This window comes from Sinocyclocheilus grahami, unplaced genomic scaffold (assembly GCF_001515645.1).
Source record: "Sinocyclocheilus grahami isolate Dianchi unplaced genomic scaffold, SAMN03320097.WGS_v1.1 scaffold1193.1, whole genome shotgun sequence".
Taxonomy (NCBI): Eukaryota; Metazoa; Chordata; class Actinopteri; order Cypriniformes; family Cyprinidae; genus Sinocyclocheilus; species Sinocyclocheilus grahami.
Genome location: NW_015506372.1, coordinates 220,521 through 235,290, shown reverse-complemented (window position 1 = coordinate 235,290; position 14,770 = coordinate 220,521). Strand labels below are relative to the sequence as shown.

General features: G+C 37.7%; 1 protein-coding gene across 1 annotated transcript in view; it reads right to left on the bottom strand.

The window, feature by feature from the left end:
* The window catches only part of LOC107567879 (corticotropin-releasing factor receptor 2), an 84,294-nt gene that overhangs the window by 42,403 nt on the left and 27,121 nt on the right, over window positions 1-14,770 (bottom strand). Inside the window, exon 10 of the mRNA XM_016253657.1 lies at window positions 7,923-8,058. Coding sequence (XP_016109143.1) covers window positions 7,923-8,058 — 136 coding nt within the window. The remainder of the gene's footprint in view (window positions 1-7,922; window positions 8,059-14,770) is intronic.

Here is a 14,770-nt window from a genome sequence, read left to right as displayed (position 1 = left end):
TTCAAGGACCACACCAGACGATTCCCGAACATTTCCAACGAAACCAGCTACCCAGACGATGCGCTCTACTCATTCTATATTGTGAGCATCAACACCGATTTCACCGACTTTGTGGAGTGGGTGCTGGTGAGCAATGACTCGCCATTCACCATCGGTCTCGCTGGCCCCACTCCGGACCCAGAACCCAGCCAACCATAACCCCGCTGTGCGGAGCATCATCCAGAGCCCACCACAGACGGAGAGCCAAAGCCTGCCGTGACCAAAGAGCCATCGCAAGAAAGAGCAACAGAGCTGAGGATCGCCTCGGAGCCAGAGCATTACCGATCGTCTGACCAGGAGCAAGAGCCGGCAACAACACACGAGACCGGTGTGATGGATGATACGGTGGAGAGCGAGGGCGCGGAGGAAAGCCCCTCCCACTCTTCCACCGCTGAGGGTGAGCTGAGGCAGGACTCTGAGGATTTAATAAACTTTTATTCAGTTATCCCCAGTCTTCCATCTTCTTCTGAAATATCTGCCTGTCCTGTTATGGCCTATGAGGACATTTATGAACTCCCTGTATATCCTGAAATGACCATGGAGGTCTGTTTTGAACGGTTTGTCTGCCTGGAACTATCTGCCTGTCCTGTCATGACCATGGAGGTCGGTCCCCTTTCTGTGACACTCCCTGCTATTTGGTGTGTGTGGGCAGCACACACATCCCTGAACACTCGGACTGCTCAAAATTCCCTCCCACCTGCTCCACCTCTTCACCAGTCTTCACCAGCCCCTCCGCTCACCCTCAGCCCAACTATAGTTGGTTTGGCGCGGGTCTGCCAGTTTCCATCCCTTGTCTCCTCCTCCGCCTCGGCCCATCAACTCAGCGGCTCCCAGCTCCCTCCTTTCCACCGTAGCCTGTCAGTCCACCAGCTCCGCTGGGCTCCCTCGTCCTTCCGGCTCCACCTGAGTCAGTCGTCGACCCGCCATCGCCTCAGGACTCCACTCCTCTGACTGCCTTGTCGATCCGTCCCACTGGCTACGTTGGCCTCCTCCCTTCTTCCAGATCCACCTTGGTCCTCTGTTGCTTCGGCCCTTCTTCCACCATGGCTCCTCCCTCCATCGGCTGCATTCATGGCTGTGGTCTGGGTCCCGCCTGGCTCCTCCTGCTCCAAGTCCCTCCTGGCTCCGTCCTGGCTCCTCCCTCCGTCTGCTCCTCATGTCTCCTCCCTGGTTATCTGCCTGCCTCTCTTTCTGCCCTTTTCCACCGCCTCGTCCTTCTCCCTTGACCTAGTTTCTGTCATCCTTTAATTAGTTCATTTAGTTCACCTGTGTTAGTTAATTATCCTCAGTTCCTCTGTTTCTCCTTTAGTTGGTCCGGTACTGATGTTGTTTTGCTGCGTGTTCCCTTTGCCTTCAAAGGATTCTTTTAAACGCTTGTGTAGATGACCTTCGTCTTCATGTGTCTTTCCTCTACACGTTGCGTGACAGTATGCACTGTGTGTATCATAAGTGCGTACATTTTCCCTGCAAATATTTCAGCAGTTATTATGCATGTCCCTATAATTTCTGAATGACACATGCTTTTGAGTCACTTCTTTCGTTCCAGTGAATTGACCAAACGATTTACACTGAACCATCTGAAATGGTTTCTTAGTAAAACAAACAGTATTTAGATACTTAAACAGGGTTTGCTGGTTTGAGCCCTGAATGATTTTATTCCAGCCATGAATGTTTTAGCCTGCATGGAACTGTACAAGAAATATGATAGGAATAAGTGTTAGTTGTTTAAACTTAATACGGCTCTGTTGCGGTTTACAATACGGTATGCTCAGTCATATGCTTCGCTCCTGAATAAATCAGCTATCTTGAATGAATCGGTTGAATTAATGATCCATTGACTCATTAAGACTGTAATTTGTCACTACCTACTTGCAATTTAAATTTCATATTTACAAGGCGATCATCTAATTTTTTTCATAATTTCAAATGTCTATATTCCAAACAAATAAAAATAAGTAAATAAATAATATTTAAAAGATGCATCTCATATCATTATTTATGCAATTGTCACTGCAGTGTACATCATGCCACCTCTGCGCTGAATTTAACAGTCTGAGCTGTGTGTAACTATATTAACTATACTAGTTCGTAATTTTTGTCTAAAAATAGTATTCACTGTAATAAATAGGTGTTAACTGTAATTGAATTAATAACAGAACAGTCCCTGATGGCATATCCACAAAATAGGCATCACGGCATACTATTTGGTTTATGATACTTTAGCTGGTAAATATTATATACACACACACACACACACACAAGCATGTATATTTGCTATATTTAGCGGCCAAGCAGTTCATGGACGAGTGAGTCCTTGAGAGTAAATGAAAATGGCTAGTAAATATAAATTTATATGAATAACATATGGTAAATGTACATAGTATTGCTTTGCTTTGTGTTTATTAATAAACTAGATCTATTGCATAAACTTGTTCTTGCAAAACATGTTACATAGTTACATGAATGCTGGACAGAAAGTTCACTCAGAGTTTTTAACATGAACAATATATTGATTGTTAGAATTGGTGTTGTTTTTGTGTTAAATTGTCCCCCTCGGTCCGTACCCTCAGATGAAATTTTGCAGGCAGCTTTGCATGCAAAGGTAGTATCCTGATATTTTTTGGACATGACAACACCTTCCTCTGACACTCCAAAAACAGCCATTTAAAAAGGCCTGATTTCCCTATTACATTCCTCTGACAAAATTTTAAATATAGTCCAAAAAATCAGGGCAAGCCAAAACATATGGGCAAAATTCGCTTATACGAATTGCTTGTTAGTCTAGGCAGAAGGACGCACTACAAATTTACAAAACAGTGTGTTGTTTGGATTGCCAAGACTATCGCTTGCTTTCCGCAAAACAGACCGTTCATAGATAATTGATAACCTAATCTGTTTAACACCTAATATCATTCAGGGAGTTCATATGTTTAGAATTTAAACTGGCATAACAAAAAAACGAATTACAGATTCAATGCAAGATTTATAATATGAGAGTCCTGCTAATATTAAATGTAGTAAACCTCAGCACAGAGTAAAGTCCCTGCTGGTGTTTCATACATACTGCCTCAGCGTGAACATCAAAACGCATCTTGTCAATAGTAATTCCAAGATATTTGTAGCTGTAAACCCATGCCACCATTTGACCTTTTATGTAAGGTGGTTGTGGAACAGGAGGGCTGGATCTTCAATTACCATGACTTTCGTACATTGACAAAAAGCATTCTCACACCACATGACATTTCTCTTCCCGACTCAACAATCAAAAACAGTGTCTAATGTTGGGGGATAACGCAATACAAGTAACATGAGCTACGTAATCAGATTACTTTTTCAACCAAGTAATAAAGTAATGCATTGCTTTTTAATTTACCAGTTACCTTGTTTTCCAATTTATTGACCAGCAGCACAGCTGACATGAGCTGCGCCCTCTACTGTACAGATGTGAATTTACATTTCCTTCCGCCTGAGGTTTATTCATTTAATAAAAAGATTGGGGATGCAATGAGTGCAGGCAGCCTAAGGACAGCAGCATATTTCAACCCCAGTGGCATGACAACACCGGCCCTAGCTCACGGTCAAAAAAACAGACCGGCCCACCAAGTATTCTCCCGGTGCTCCTATTTAGGGCTTGCTAAGGGCTCATCCACATGATGCTAAAGCTTTCCCTATCTGATATTTTTTTTCCTTGTTCTTTCATAACATGTCATCTCAAAATAATACCTGCGTAAACATGAAACCACTGAAACTGATGACCACTCAAAACGATGTACATGCCAGACCAGTATGTGGCAATGTAATTTGCCACAGCGATACACTAAAAATGGAGAAGAAGACTGGGAGCATGCGCATAAGCCTTGCGTGCTATATACAAACCCAACACAACAACAAGAAAAGCTATTAAAGTTAGTAAAGCTAATATTGTTTTCAGATGTATCCACTCTGGGGAAAAAATAGCAGATTCAGGCTCCCAAAACACCGGATCTGTCTGGACGAAATGACGATACAAATTTTTTACGTATACAGCTAAACGCGTCTCCGTGTGGATGGGCTCTAAGACCTGATATGCTTGGGTCAGAATAGAGACATCCAAATGTGCACTGTTGGGTTTACTCCAGGACCAGGACCTGAACTAGAGTAATTGCTGTTAGTGCTCATGAGAGACAATTACAATAAATCTTAATTATTACAATTTACTGATAGTCACAGATACCATATACAATGGGGAAAATAATTATTTGATCCCCTGCTGATTTTGTAAGTTTGCCCACTTGTATGGATTTCAATCCATTGCAGCATAGTGGTTTGCTTGGTAAACATGCAGGTATTTTTAAAATATAAGTACAATGTAAAAACATGTATGTATACAATAAGTCCATCGTACCAAATGATTCATTTAAATGTAAGTACATAGTTGTTAAGGCCGCTTAATATAAAGTGGGACCCCATTATTGATTCAAAGAGCTGATGGCAGTATGCAGAGGTCCAAAAACTGAGCTTGATAGGGGTGTTTGGGTGTTGTGCTGATATGATGCTCACAGTTAAATAGTAACAGTAAAGCCTGCCTTCTTTGATTTGATGTATTATCTCTGTCATTTTGACATTGACAAGCACTGTTGGACTGCTGATCAGCTCAGACAAAAACATTGTACACTGTATGGCGCTGTACAATATCTTTGCAGCACCAAAGTACAGTTATTATTAGGCAAATATTTCAATAATTTAATTATACACTTCGGGAAAACAATATGGGTGTGGTCACGCATTGTGGTAATAAAACAGCTCAGTTAAAGCCTATACTTTATAAATGTGCCCTTTTTTTCTTTTTCTTTTTACAGTGGGACTAAGTTTTAATTAAGGTGGTTGTAAAACAGCTATTTTCATGTTGTTGTTGTTTTGTTTTTTTTTGGCGTACCATGGATGAGAATCCTGCAGGCGTCTCTAGCCGTGGGCCTCAACAAAGAAGTGATCATCAGAGGAATGTAGGCAGAAAGCAGCATACTGTCATTTCAAATGAAGTCCATGCCATCATTGACCACGTGGTTAACAGAAGCATGGCAGAAGCTGCCAAATTAATTCAAACTAACCTATAAAGATCAGCTGTCAGCTCCATCATCAGAACATTTAGCCAAGAAAACCAGTCTGCTACAGGAACAATTTACAATACTTTTGCAGTACAGTAAATGGCATTACTGTATAGAATAGTGAACTAAATGTAATTGTCACACAATAATATATCATTTATAGTCATAACATTTACAACATATTGTCTTTTACTCTCAGAACTGACAGGAGACAACCTGCTGGCCGCTCACGTGTACTGACTGAACAGCAGGAATCGGCTGTGGTGGAAATGGTCAGGGAAAAGAATAGCATACGGCTGTCTGAAATAAAGCAGGTTCCATTCAAACAGGAAAGCAATGACCATTCAAACTGGTTCAATTAGTTCACCAAAAAGAATTAAGGATTAAAGGTAATAATGTTGTAAATAATGTTCAGTTTCTTGCACAGACTGATCGTTTCTTTTCATGAGACCTCAATATATCGGCAGGAGCCACAGGGATTAATTTTGTGCTCCTTGATATGTTTTTTTTTTATTATTATTCTCAAAAACATGTAGGTACTGACTTGCATTTTATGAATCACAGAGGACCACAGTTTCAGCTAAAACTCTTCTTTACTGTTCTACTGAATTAAAAAAATCACCTAAGTCTTGGATGGCCTGAGAGTGAGTAAATTAACAGCAAATTAAAATTTCTGTGTGAACTATCCCTTTAAAGGTACAGCGCTGTGGTGTATCATACATAATTTTTTTACGAATGTGAGAAATGCTTTTTACAGTACTGTACTACACACTACCAATGTCAACTATTCTTTGCAGAGGGTTTCAATCTGCCAAAAACCATGCTGTGGGCATAACCTAATTGGCCAACAGGCAAGCATCCAAGTGCTTGGACAATGTGAGGAAAACAACTCATTGTGTGTGGCTATATGTGAATATTCTGTGGCAGGCTGTAGACCAGTTCTTAGATCATACAACACTCTCACTTTTCTAAATGAACTTGAGCAGGCCTGTCAGGATGAATATATTGGTTATATTAATACGTGGGATGATGTCAGTTTCCACCATGCAGAGCTTTATCGAAAATAGTTTCAGGCTCATCCTCAGTTCAAGAGTCTCTATTTTACACCATATTCCCCTTTCCTCAATCAAATAGAGTAATACTTCTCTACAAGGAGGTGGAAGGCTTGTAATGACAAATTCAGAGCAATGTTAAGCCTGGATTATGTTTCTCACAGTGCATGAATGAGGATATTCACTGTGATATTGATGAACATTTATGGCCAAATGTTGAAGATAGGCTTAATGATAACAAAGTGTTTACTGTAAATTTATTTTGTTTCAAAATGCAACAGCAGTATTGTTGTGAAAACACTGTAAAATATTTTTCCTGCACACAATGCCTTTTGAAGTGTTCTTTGGTCACGTTTTGCTATATATATATATATATATATATTATAATGGCTTTTGTCATTTTGGTTAGATAATGTAAGAGTAATATCTATTGATAACTGTGTATACTAAATTACAGTACAGTTACCACCATTGTTAGCTACTGAATTAACTGTCTGTTAAAGTATTAAACTTGAAGAAGATAATACTGCTGTGTTCTGGCAATCAAACCAAATGTTTACATTAAATGTTAGAAAAGGAAAAAATGAAAATCAATATATACAGTACATTCAGGAAGACTGTGCTTTCTGTGACTGTGAGATTTTAATTTTGAATCTGATTTTAATTTGAGATATGAATTTGAATCTGAGTTTAATATCGAGAACTGTGTGGTGTTTTGCAAAAAAAAAACGGTGATATGGAATTAAGAACTGAGCGTAAAACAGAAATTGAGCAAATTCCGTAGATTGATTTGGTAAATACATTTCAGATTTTAGTAATTGCATTTCAAGTTCCAATTTTATTGTTTAAACAATTGGGGAAAAGATGTAATAGGCTTTTTTTTCCCTTTTTTTTGAGCACTAAATCAGCATATGAGTATGATTTCTGAAGTACCATGTGACACCGAATACTGTAGTAAGGATGTTAAAAAACTTGCCTTTCCATCACAGAAACATATATATACTAACAATATATTTATTTTTATATATTTGAATTTTATTTTATTTTGAAACAAATTAGAAAAAAAAAAAACATTACTTTTAATAGTAATAATATTTCACAATATTACTTTTTTTAAAGACATTAAAAAAACATTGCATAAATCTTACCTCTCCCAAACGTTTGAATGGTTGTGTATATTTGCAGCACTTTTTTTTTATTATGTGCAATCAGTAATTATGTTAGCCTATATATATCTTATATATCTTAGCAGAACATTTACAATAAAATGAAATAATAATCATTCCAAACACAGCTAATTGCAATTTCAGCTGAAAGCCTACACATGTGTCCTGTTTTAGCCTTGTTGCAATATTTCAGTGTCTTTCAGGGATGTCTCATAAATTATTTTCTTTGGGAACATGGATCAAAGAAGACAGGTTGGTTGGGAAATAAGAGTGGCAGAAAAAGGGAGGACAAGAACCCTCACAGTACTGTACATGTTCATGATTAGTACTGATTATACTACACATTTCTGTAATTAGCTGTTGTTGTTGTAGTAGTAGTAGTAATTATTATTGCAGTCCTGAATTACAGGATTCAAAGTGGCTTTAGTATTGGTCAACTATGAGGTACTTAAATTCAAAGCAAATATTACAATAACTATCTTTCATTTTCACCATAATTTTCTCTGAACTGCAGTTCTAGAAATGTGATGGGTAGAGTAATATGCGCGTGAAGATCTGTACAGACATAATGTATGACTGACCTGAAAGGACTGGAGAAATGAGTTGAAATAGATGAATACAATCTGAGATATGTCATCCTCGCCTGGGTTCACAAAAAACAGCATGTATGTGATACCGAGCAAAGGCAGAAGCACTAGAGTGGCCTTCACCGCTTTCCTGCAATCACAGAAAGAGAGAAAATTAAGAGGGAGCAACAAAAAAATAATTCATTTTTTGCCACATAACTGATTTGACACTTTCCCTAACTTCAACCTCTCGTTACTTTTTAAAATATTGAGAAATTGTGTGACAACTGTTAGCTATGTCAGTGACAACAAATTCATACCAATCAGTGCTTTACTGTATTTAAACTACATTCAGATGTCCCAAATTTCGCATGGTGGCAGACCTAATATTAAATATAGCAGCTGAAACACTCATAAAAATAAAGGTTCCAAAAATTACTCTTCTATTGCATCACTACAAAAACCTCCCGTTTTTTTGTTGTGATGCAATAGAAGAGTCATTTTTGATTCCCCAAAGAACCTTTCAGTGGTCAGTTCTTAAAAGAACCATTTTTTTCTTAGTGTAAGGAATATTTTTATAATCTAAAGAACCTTTTTCCACTATAAGGAACTTTCTGTGCAATGGAAAGGTTCCATGGATGTTAAAGGTTCTTCAATCAACCATCAATGCCAATAAAGAACATTTATTTGTATGAATGATACAGTATAACATTTCAACATGGCCAACATCTGAAGGTTAGGAACATGGAGTTCCTGCTCTCCCAAATGTGAACCGCAGACCAGCAGCTGAATTTTGATTACTTGCGCAATAAAATGTCATACTCTAATAAGCTCTTCAAATGTAATAATTTCCATTCCATTCCAAAACATTAATTTCCTGTTACTCTTAAATACAGTATTTTGTCTATAATGTATAATTTGGCCTCTTATCAAATGTGACAACAAAACACGCTTGTGATGGACAATATGCCAGCAGAAGAGAAAATGAGAAAAAATCTAAAACTACGATTTTCAGAGGGACGGTGAGAATTAAAATGTCTGCATTGCTCAGCAGGATCTTGTAGCGTATCAGACAATTTAAAATTCGATCAGAACGGTGTTGAAAAAAAAACCACACAAAGAGCCAAATTCCACATAGAGGCCCAGAATAACAAGACAACGTCATAAATCTGTCCAGGATCCTGGCAACACGAGTCTGAAGCAAGCCGAACCAACCAACTCTTTCGCAGCTTTGAACAGCACACAGCATTAAAACAAAAGAACACTTACTGATCATTTCAACTCAGGTGCTAAACATTTCAACTCATTTCAACCCTAACCCTAACCAAATTCCCTATAAATTTATAAATATTCCCTTTGAGCTAAATTTACCTGTTTCCGTTACAATCTCTAATGTTGTAGAGATACTCAGATATTTAAGGAAGCTAGTAAAAAGCAGACTAATATTCCATTAGAATAATAAATCACTATGCTTGTGTTACAATATTGCTTCTGCACTTCTACTGCAGTCTCACACCACTACAGTACATGCTCACATTTCTCTTTGTGTGTCATCGTGCCGCTTCAGAGCTGCCTGCCTCAAACCTTGCCTTGCCATATTTACATAAGCACATTCAAGACACCACTGTACACTGAAAACACTTTTTTGTGATAGGCTATACCATGTTTCACTTGCATCTTCTATTGTGAACCCCGCCACACTTAAATGAAATCCCTTATGTTTGAAATTTGAAAGCCCCCAGTTTTTCCATTTTAATCTTGTTTGCCCTAACGCAAAGACTATCAAAAGACAACTGTGTTTTTATTAATGGTGTGAATATTTTTTATTATTGTTCTTGTTGTTTTTTTATGTGTCTATGCAAAATGCTGTTCTCATGCACTTTGTAGTGTTGGGTCATTCATGAGCAAACCAAATCACATTCTCTGCATTCACAGAAAGGGATTTTTTTCCAAAATCCCTACATGGATGGTGATTATAATGATTGCTACCTGATTGTACATAAAAAAAGCTCATAAAATTACATAAAAAATGTAACTTGAGCTGTACACACTGATGAATGTACACAGGAAAGCAACGGCTGAGGTCAAGTGTATTTGCTAAATAATACATTGAGCTGCATTTGGGGAAGTCGTGGCCTAATAGTTAGAGAGTCGGACTCATAACCCAAAGGTTGTGGGTTCGAGTCTCATACCGGCAGGGATTGTAGGTGGGGGGAGTGAATGTACAGCGCTCTCTCCCACCTTCAATACCACGACAAGGTGCCCTTGAGCAAGGCACCGAATCCCCAACTGCTCCCCGGGCGCCGCAGCATAAATGGCTGCCCCCTGCTCCTTGTGTGTGTTCACTGCTGTGTGTGTGCACTTTGGATGGGTAAAAATGCAGAGCACTAATTCCGAGTATGGATCACCATACTTGGCCACATGTCACATGTCACTTCACATGTCACATGTCACATTTCTTATAGAATGAACAAAGGTGTCTTAACATCTGAAGTTTACATACATGTACATCCAGTGCTGGTCCTCCCTATACGCAGAGGACGCAAGTTGCGAAGGGCCCCCGACCCACAAGGGGGCCCCCTTGCTCTCAAAGATGATTTAATGACTAGGGCTGTGAAATTGATAGTTTTGGTTTTGATTTTGGCTTCTGATGATTATGAAATCACGATGCCATATTCTGTTCCTTTCCTTTAAAGCGGTGCCTGTGGCCCTTCCTACATAACACCCAAACCAGGTGGATCATGTAACACGGATGCCCAAACTTGTAAACCTATTGTAGGAGATTCCAAAAACAATATTAGGAACCTTAAAAATGGCATAATAGAGGCAATTTAATTTACTGTTTACTGACATACAAACTGCTCTGAAAGAACAGATTCAGGGGTTGTTTTGGGGTTATTATGAATGCACTGACAGGGGCCCTTGACAAAGTTTTGCTTAGGACCCCCAGAAATCTAGGACCGGCACTGTGCATATCAGACATAAAAACATGGAGTTCCTGCTCTCCCTGTAATCAAGTGTGAACTGCAGATCAGCAGCTGAATTTTGATTATTTTCACTTTAATAACTGTGTGCCAGAGATGTCATGCTCTAATAAGCTTTCCAAATGGAATAATTTGCCATTCCATTCCAAACCATTCATTTCCTGTTACCCTTAAATACAGTAGTTTATCAAAAGTAAATTTATCATCAATCGTCAATAACATATCATTTGGTCTCTTATCAAATGTGACAACAAAATACACCTGCACTGTAAATTTGAATATGTTAATGTCTCTTGAAAAAATCTTGCAAACTTATTGCCTCAGAAAAATCTAGTTACGGTTACTTAGTATATTCAAGATCATAAATGTGAATATACTAAACATACTTTAGTATTGAAAATACTAAAGTTAACAAACTGAAATTTATAGTGTGTTGGATGGACATTATTGTATGTTTAAAGGTGCCTTAAACAGGTTTGTTGTAGTATGCCTACTAATATAGCCTTAAAAAGTGACTTGAATTAATGTAATGACATCATCAAAAACATAATTAACAAAACATAACTGCAGTGACCATCTGATCTGGATGGCTACGGTGACCTCGGAATAAGAATGAAACAGACTAGTAGTGTAGATGCCATTCTTATTATGATGTACATCAACAAGTACATCAGTTGTTATGGGAAGTGTTCCCGGTTCCGGCTGACCTAATTGATGCTGATTTATACTCCCAAGAGTATCATGTAAAGTGTGAAAAGCAACGGTCCTAGTACTGAGCCTTATGGTACTCCATAGTGCACTTGCGATAAATATGACACCCCATCGTTCACTGCTACGAACTGATGATGGTCAGATCAATATAATTTGAACCGCGCCAATGCAATTCCACTAATGCCAACATTATTTTCTAGTCTAGTCAAAAGAATGTCGTGGTCGATAGTGTCGAACGCAGTGCTAAGATCTAGTAGCACTAATAGAGAGATTCATCCACAATCAGATGATAAGAGCAGGTTATTTGTAACTCTGATGAAAGCAGTCACTGTACTATGATACGGTCTAAATCCTGAATGGAAATCCTCTCAGATACTATTTTTCTCTAAGGAGGAACATAGTTGTGAGGATACTGCCTTTTCTAGTATCTTTGACAGAAAAGGGAGATTTGAGTTTGGTCTGTAATTAACTAATTCTCTAGGATCAAGTTGTGATTTTAATGAGATGCTTAATAACAGCCAGTCTGAAGGTTTTTGGGACATATCCTAATGACTGTAACAAATGATTAGCTTGGAATAGAAATAGGATCTAACATACATGTTGTTGGTTTAGATGATTTAACAAGTGTCCTGTCCTATAGCAGAGAATGAGTGGAATTGTTCCTCTGGGGATCTATAGTGCACTAGGGATCACAGCGCATCTGATGTGATACTGTAGCTGACGGCTGCATGGTTATAATTTTATCTCTAATAGTATTGATCCTGGAAGTAAAGACATTCATAAAGTCATTACTGCTGTGCTGTTGTGAAATATCAGCACCTGTTGATGCTTTATTTTTTCGTTAATTTAGCCACTGTACTGATTAATCCCTTGTGTTGTGTTTATTGTCTTCTAAAAGAGATGAAAAGTAAGCAGATCTAGCAGTTTTAAGGCTTTTTTGTAGGAGGAAGTACTTTCCCTCCATGCAATGCGAAACACCTTTAGCTTTGTTTTCTTACAGCTGTGCTCCATTTTCTGGGCTGCTCTCTTTAGGGCGCAAGTGTGCTTGTTACACCATGGTGTCGGACTGTGTTCCTTAATCGCCTTTAAGCATAAAGGAGCAACCATATCTAAAGTGCTAGAAAAGAGAGAGTCCATAGTTTGTTATAACATCAAGTTTTTCTGAGTTATTGGATTTGCTAAGGAATTGAGACAAATCAGCAAGATTATTTACAAAGCAGTCTTTTGTGGTAGAACTGATGGTTCTACCATATTTGTAACAAGGAGTTGAATTTGCAGCTTTAGCTATAAGGACTATACACAAGACTAGATAATGATCTGATATATCATCACTCTGCTGCAGAATTTCAACGCCATTAACATCAATTCCATGTTACAGTATTAAATATAGAGTATGATTACGAAAATAAGTAGATCCTGACATGTGCCGTCTAACCCCAATAGAGATTAGAATGTCTATAAATGCTGATCCCAATGCATCTTTTTCATTATCAACATGGATATTAAGGTCTCCATCAATTAAGATTTTATCTGCAGCCAGCACTAACTCAGATAGAAAATCTGTAAATTATTTGATAAAGTCTGTATGGTGCCCTGGTTGCCTGTATACAGTAGCCAGTACAAATGTCAATAGGCATTTATCATGAACACTTATTACACTAAATAATGTTACATAAAGTACCATTACTTCAAACGAAGTATACTTGAAATCAGACCTCTGAGAAATACTGAAAATATTACTACAAATTGTTGCAACACCTCCCCCTTTACCCTTTGGACGTGGCTCATGTTTATAACAGTAATCTTGGGGGGTAGACTAATTTAAAGTAATATAATCATCTGGTTTTAGACATGTTTCTATCAAACAGAGCACATCTAGGTTTTGATCTGTGATCACATAATTTTAAAAAAGTTAAATAGCTAAAGTCAATGGTTAAATATTAGAAAGAAAAATCATAGAGACATCAGTAGTACTGGTATCAGTGATACTCACCTTCAGTCATAAAAAAAAGATGCCATTAAACAAATATTAAAAATATACTGTCTTTGTTTCTACTTTCACTTCAAGATTGAATGTGAAATTAGTGCAATATAAAAGTATATTTGAAAGCTTTAACGTTAGGTGCGATTAAGTAGTTATTTTTTTTAATTGATTGACAGCACTAGTTCTGGTCAATTCTGAAATTCAAGCAACACTGAAATCCTAACCTTTTTGAGTAAAGAGGATTAATTATACATAAGCTTGTCCTCAAGACTCAGACTCACTCCATTAATACTTAGGAAATCAAGTGAAGCGCCACAACAAAGTTTGCAAATGCATTCTTAGCAAACTCAGATGAAAAGACTCCTTTTATTCCCTGCTCTGACTGAAGTTAAGTATTGCCCTGAGATACATTCACACATTAGGAAGTCATGCTTTCAGGTCAAATGTTTCTGTTTTTGAGTAAAGAGGATTAATTATACATAAGCTTGTCCTCAAGACTCAGACTCACTCCATTAATACTTAGGAAATCAAGTGAAGCGCCACAACAAAGTTTGCAAATGCATTCTTAGCAAACTCAGATGAAAAGACTCCTTTTATTCCCTGCTCTGACTGAAGTAAGTATTGCCCTGAGATACATTCACACAGTTTCAAGAAAATCTAAAACGGCAGACTTAAATAGTGTAAACACGTCCAAAAAAAAAAGCTGAACCTTTAAATCCTCAATCTCCAAAACCAAGTAACTTTAAATAACATGACAACACAGACTTGCATAAGGATAAAGATTAGCTTTTTTGATTGTGTTTAAAACTGATAACGGGTTTAGTGTCTATATAGTGGCATGCAGAGGAATCTATATCACAGAACAAACTTAAAGACTTAAGTAGGTGCTGTTTTCCTTGATATATGTAAGGCAATTGACACACTAAACCACAACAAACTCTTGTCTAAGTTATCATATTTTAATTTCACAGTTAATGCAATGAAATAAATTGAGTCGTATCTGATTTTGAGGAAACCTTTCATCCTTAAGAGAGGGGATCCTCAGGGCTCTATGCTTGGGCCTCTACTCTTTTTCTTGTATCTGAACAATCTTCCAAAAGCCAAAAGTCCTGTTGCAAATAGTCAAATGTATGCAGATGACAATGTGATATATATATATATATATATATATATATATATATATA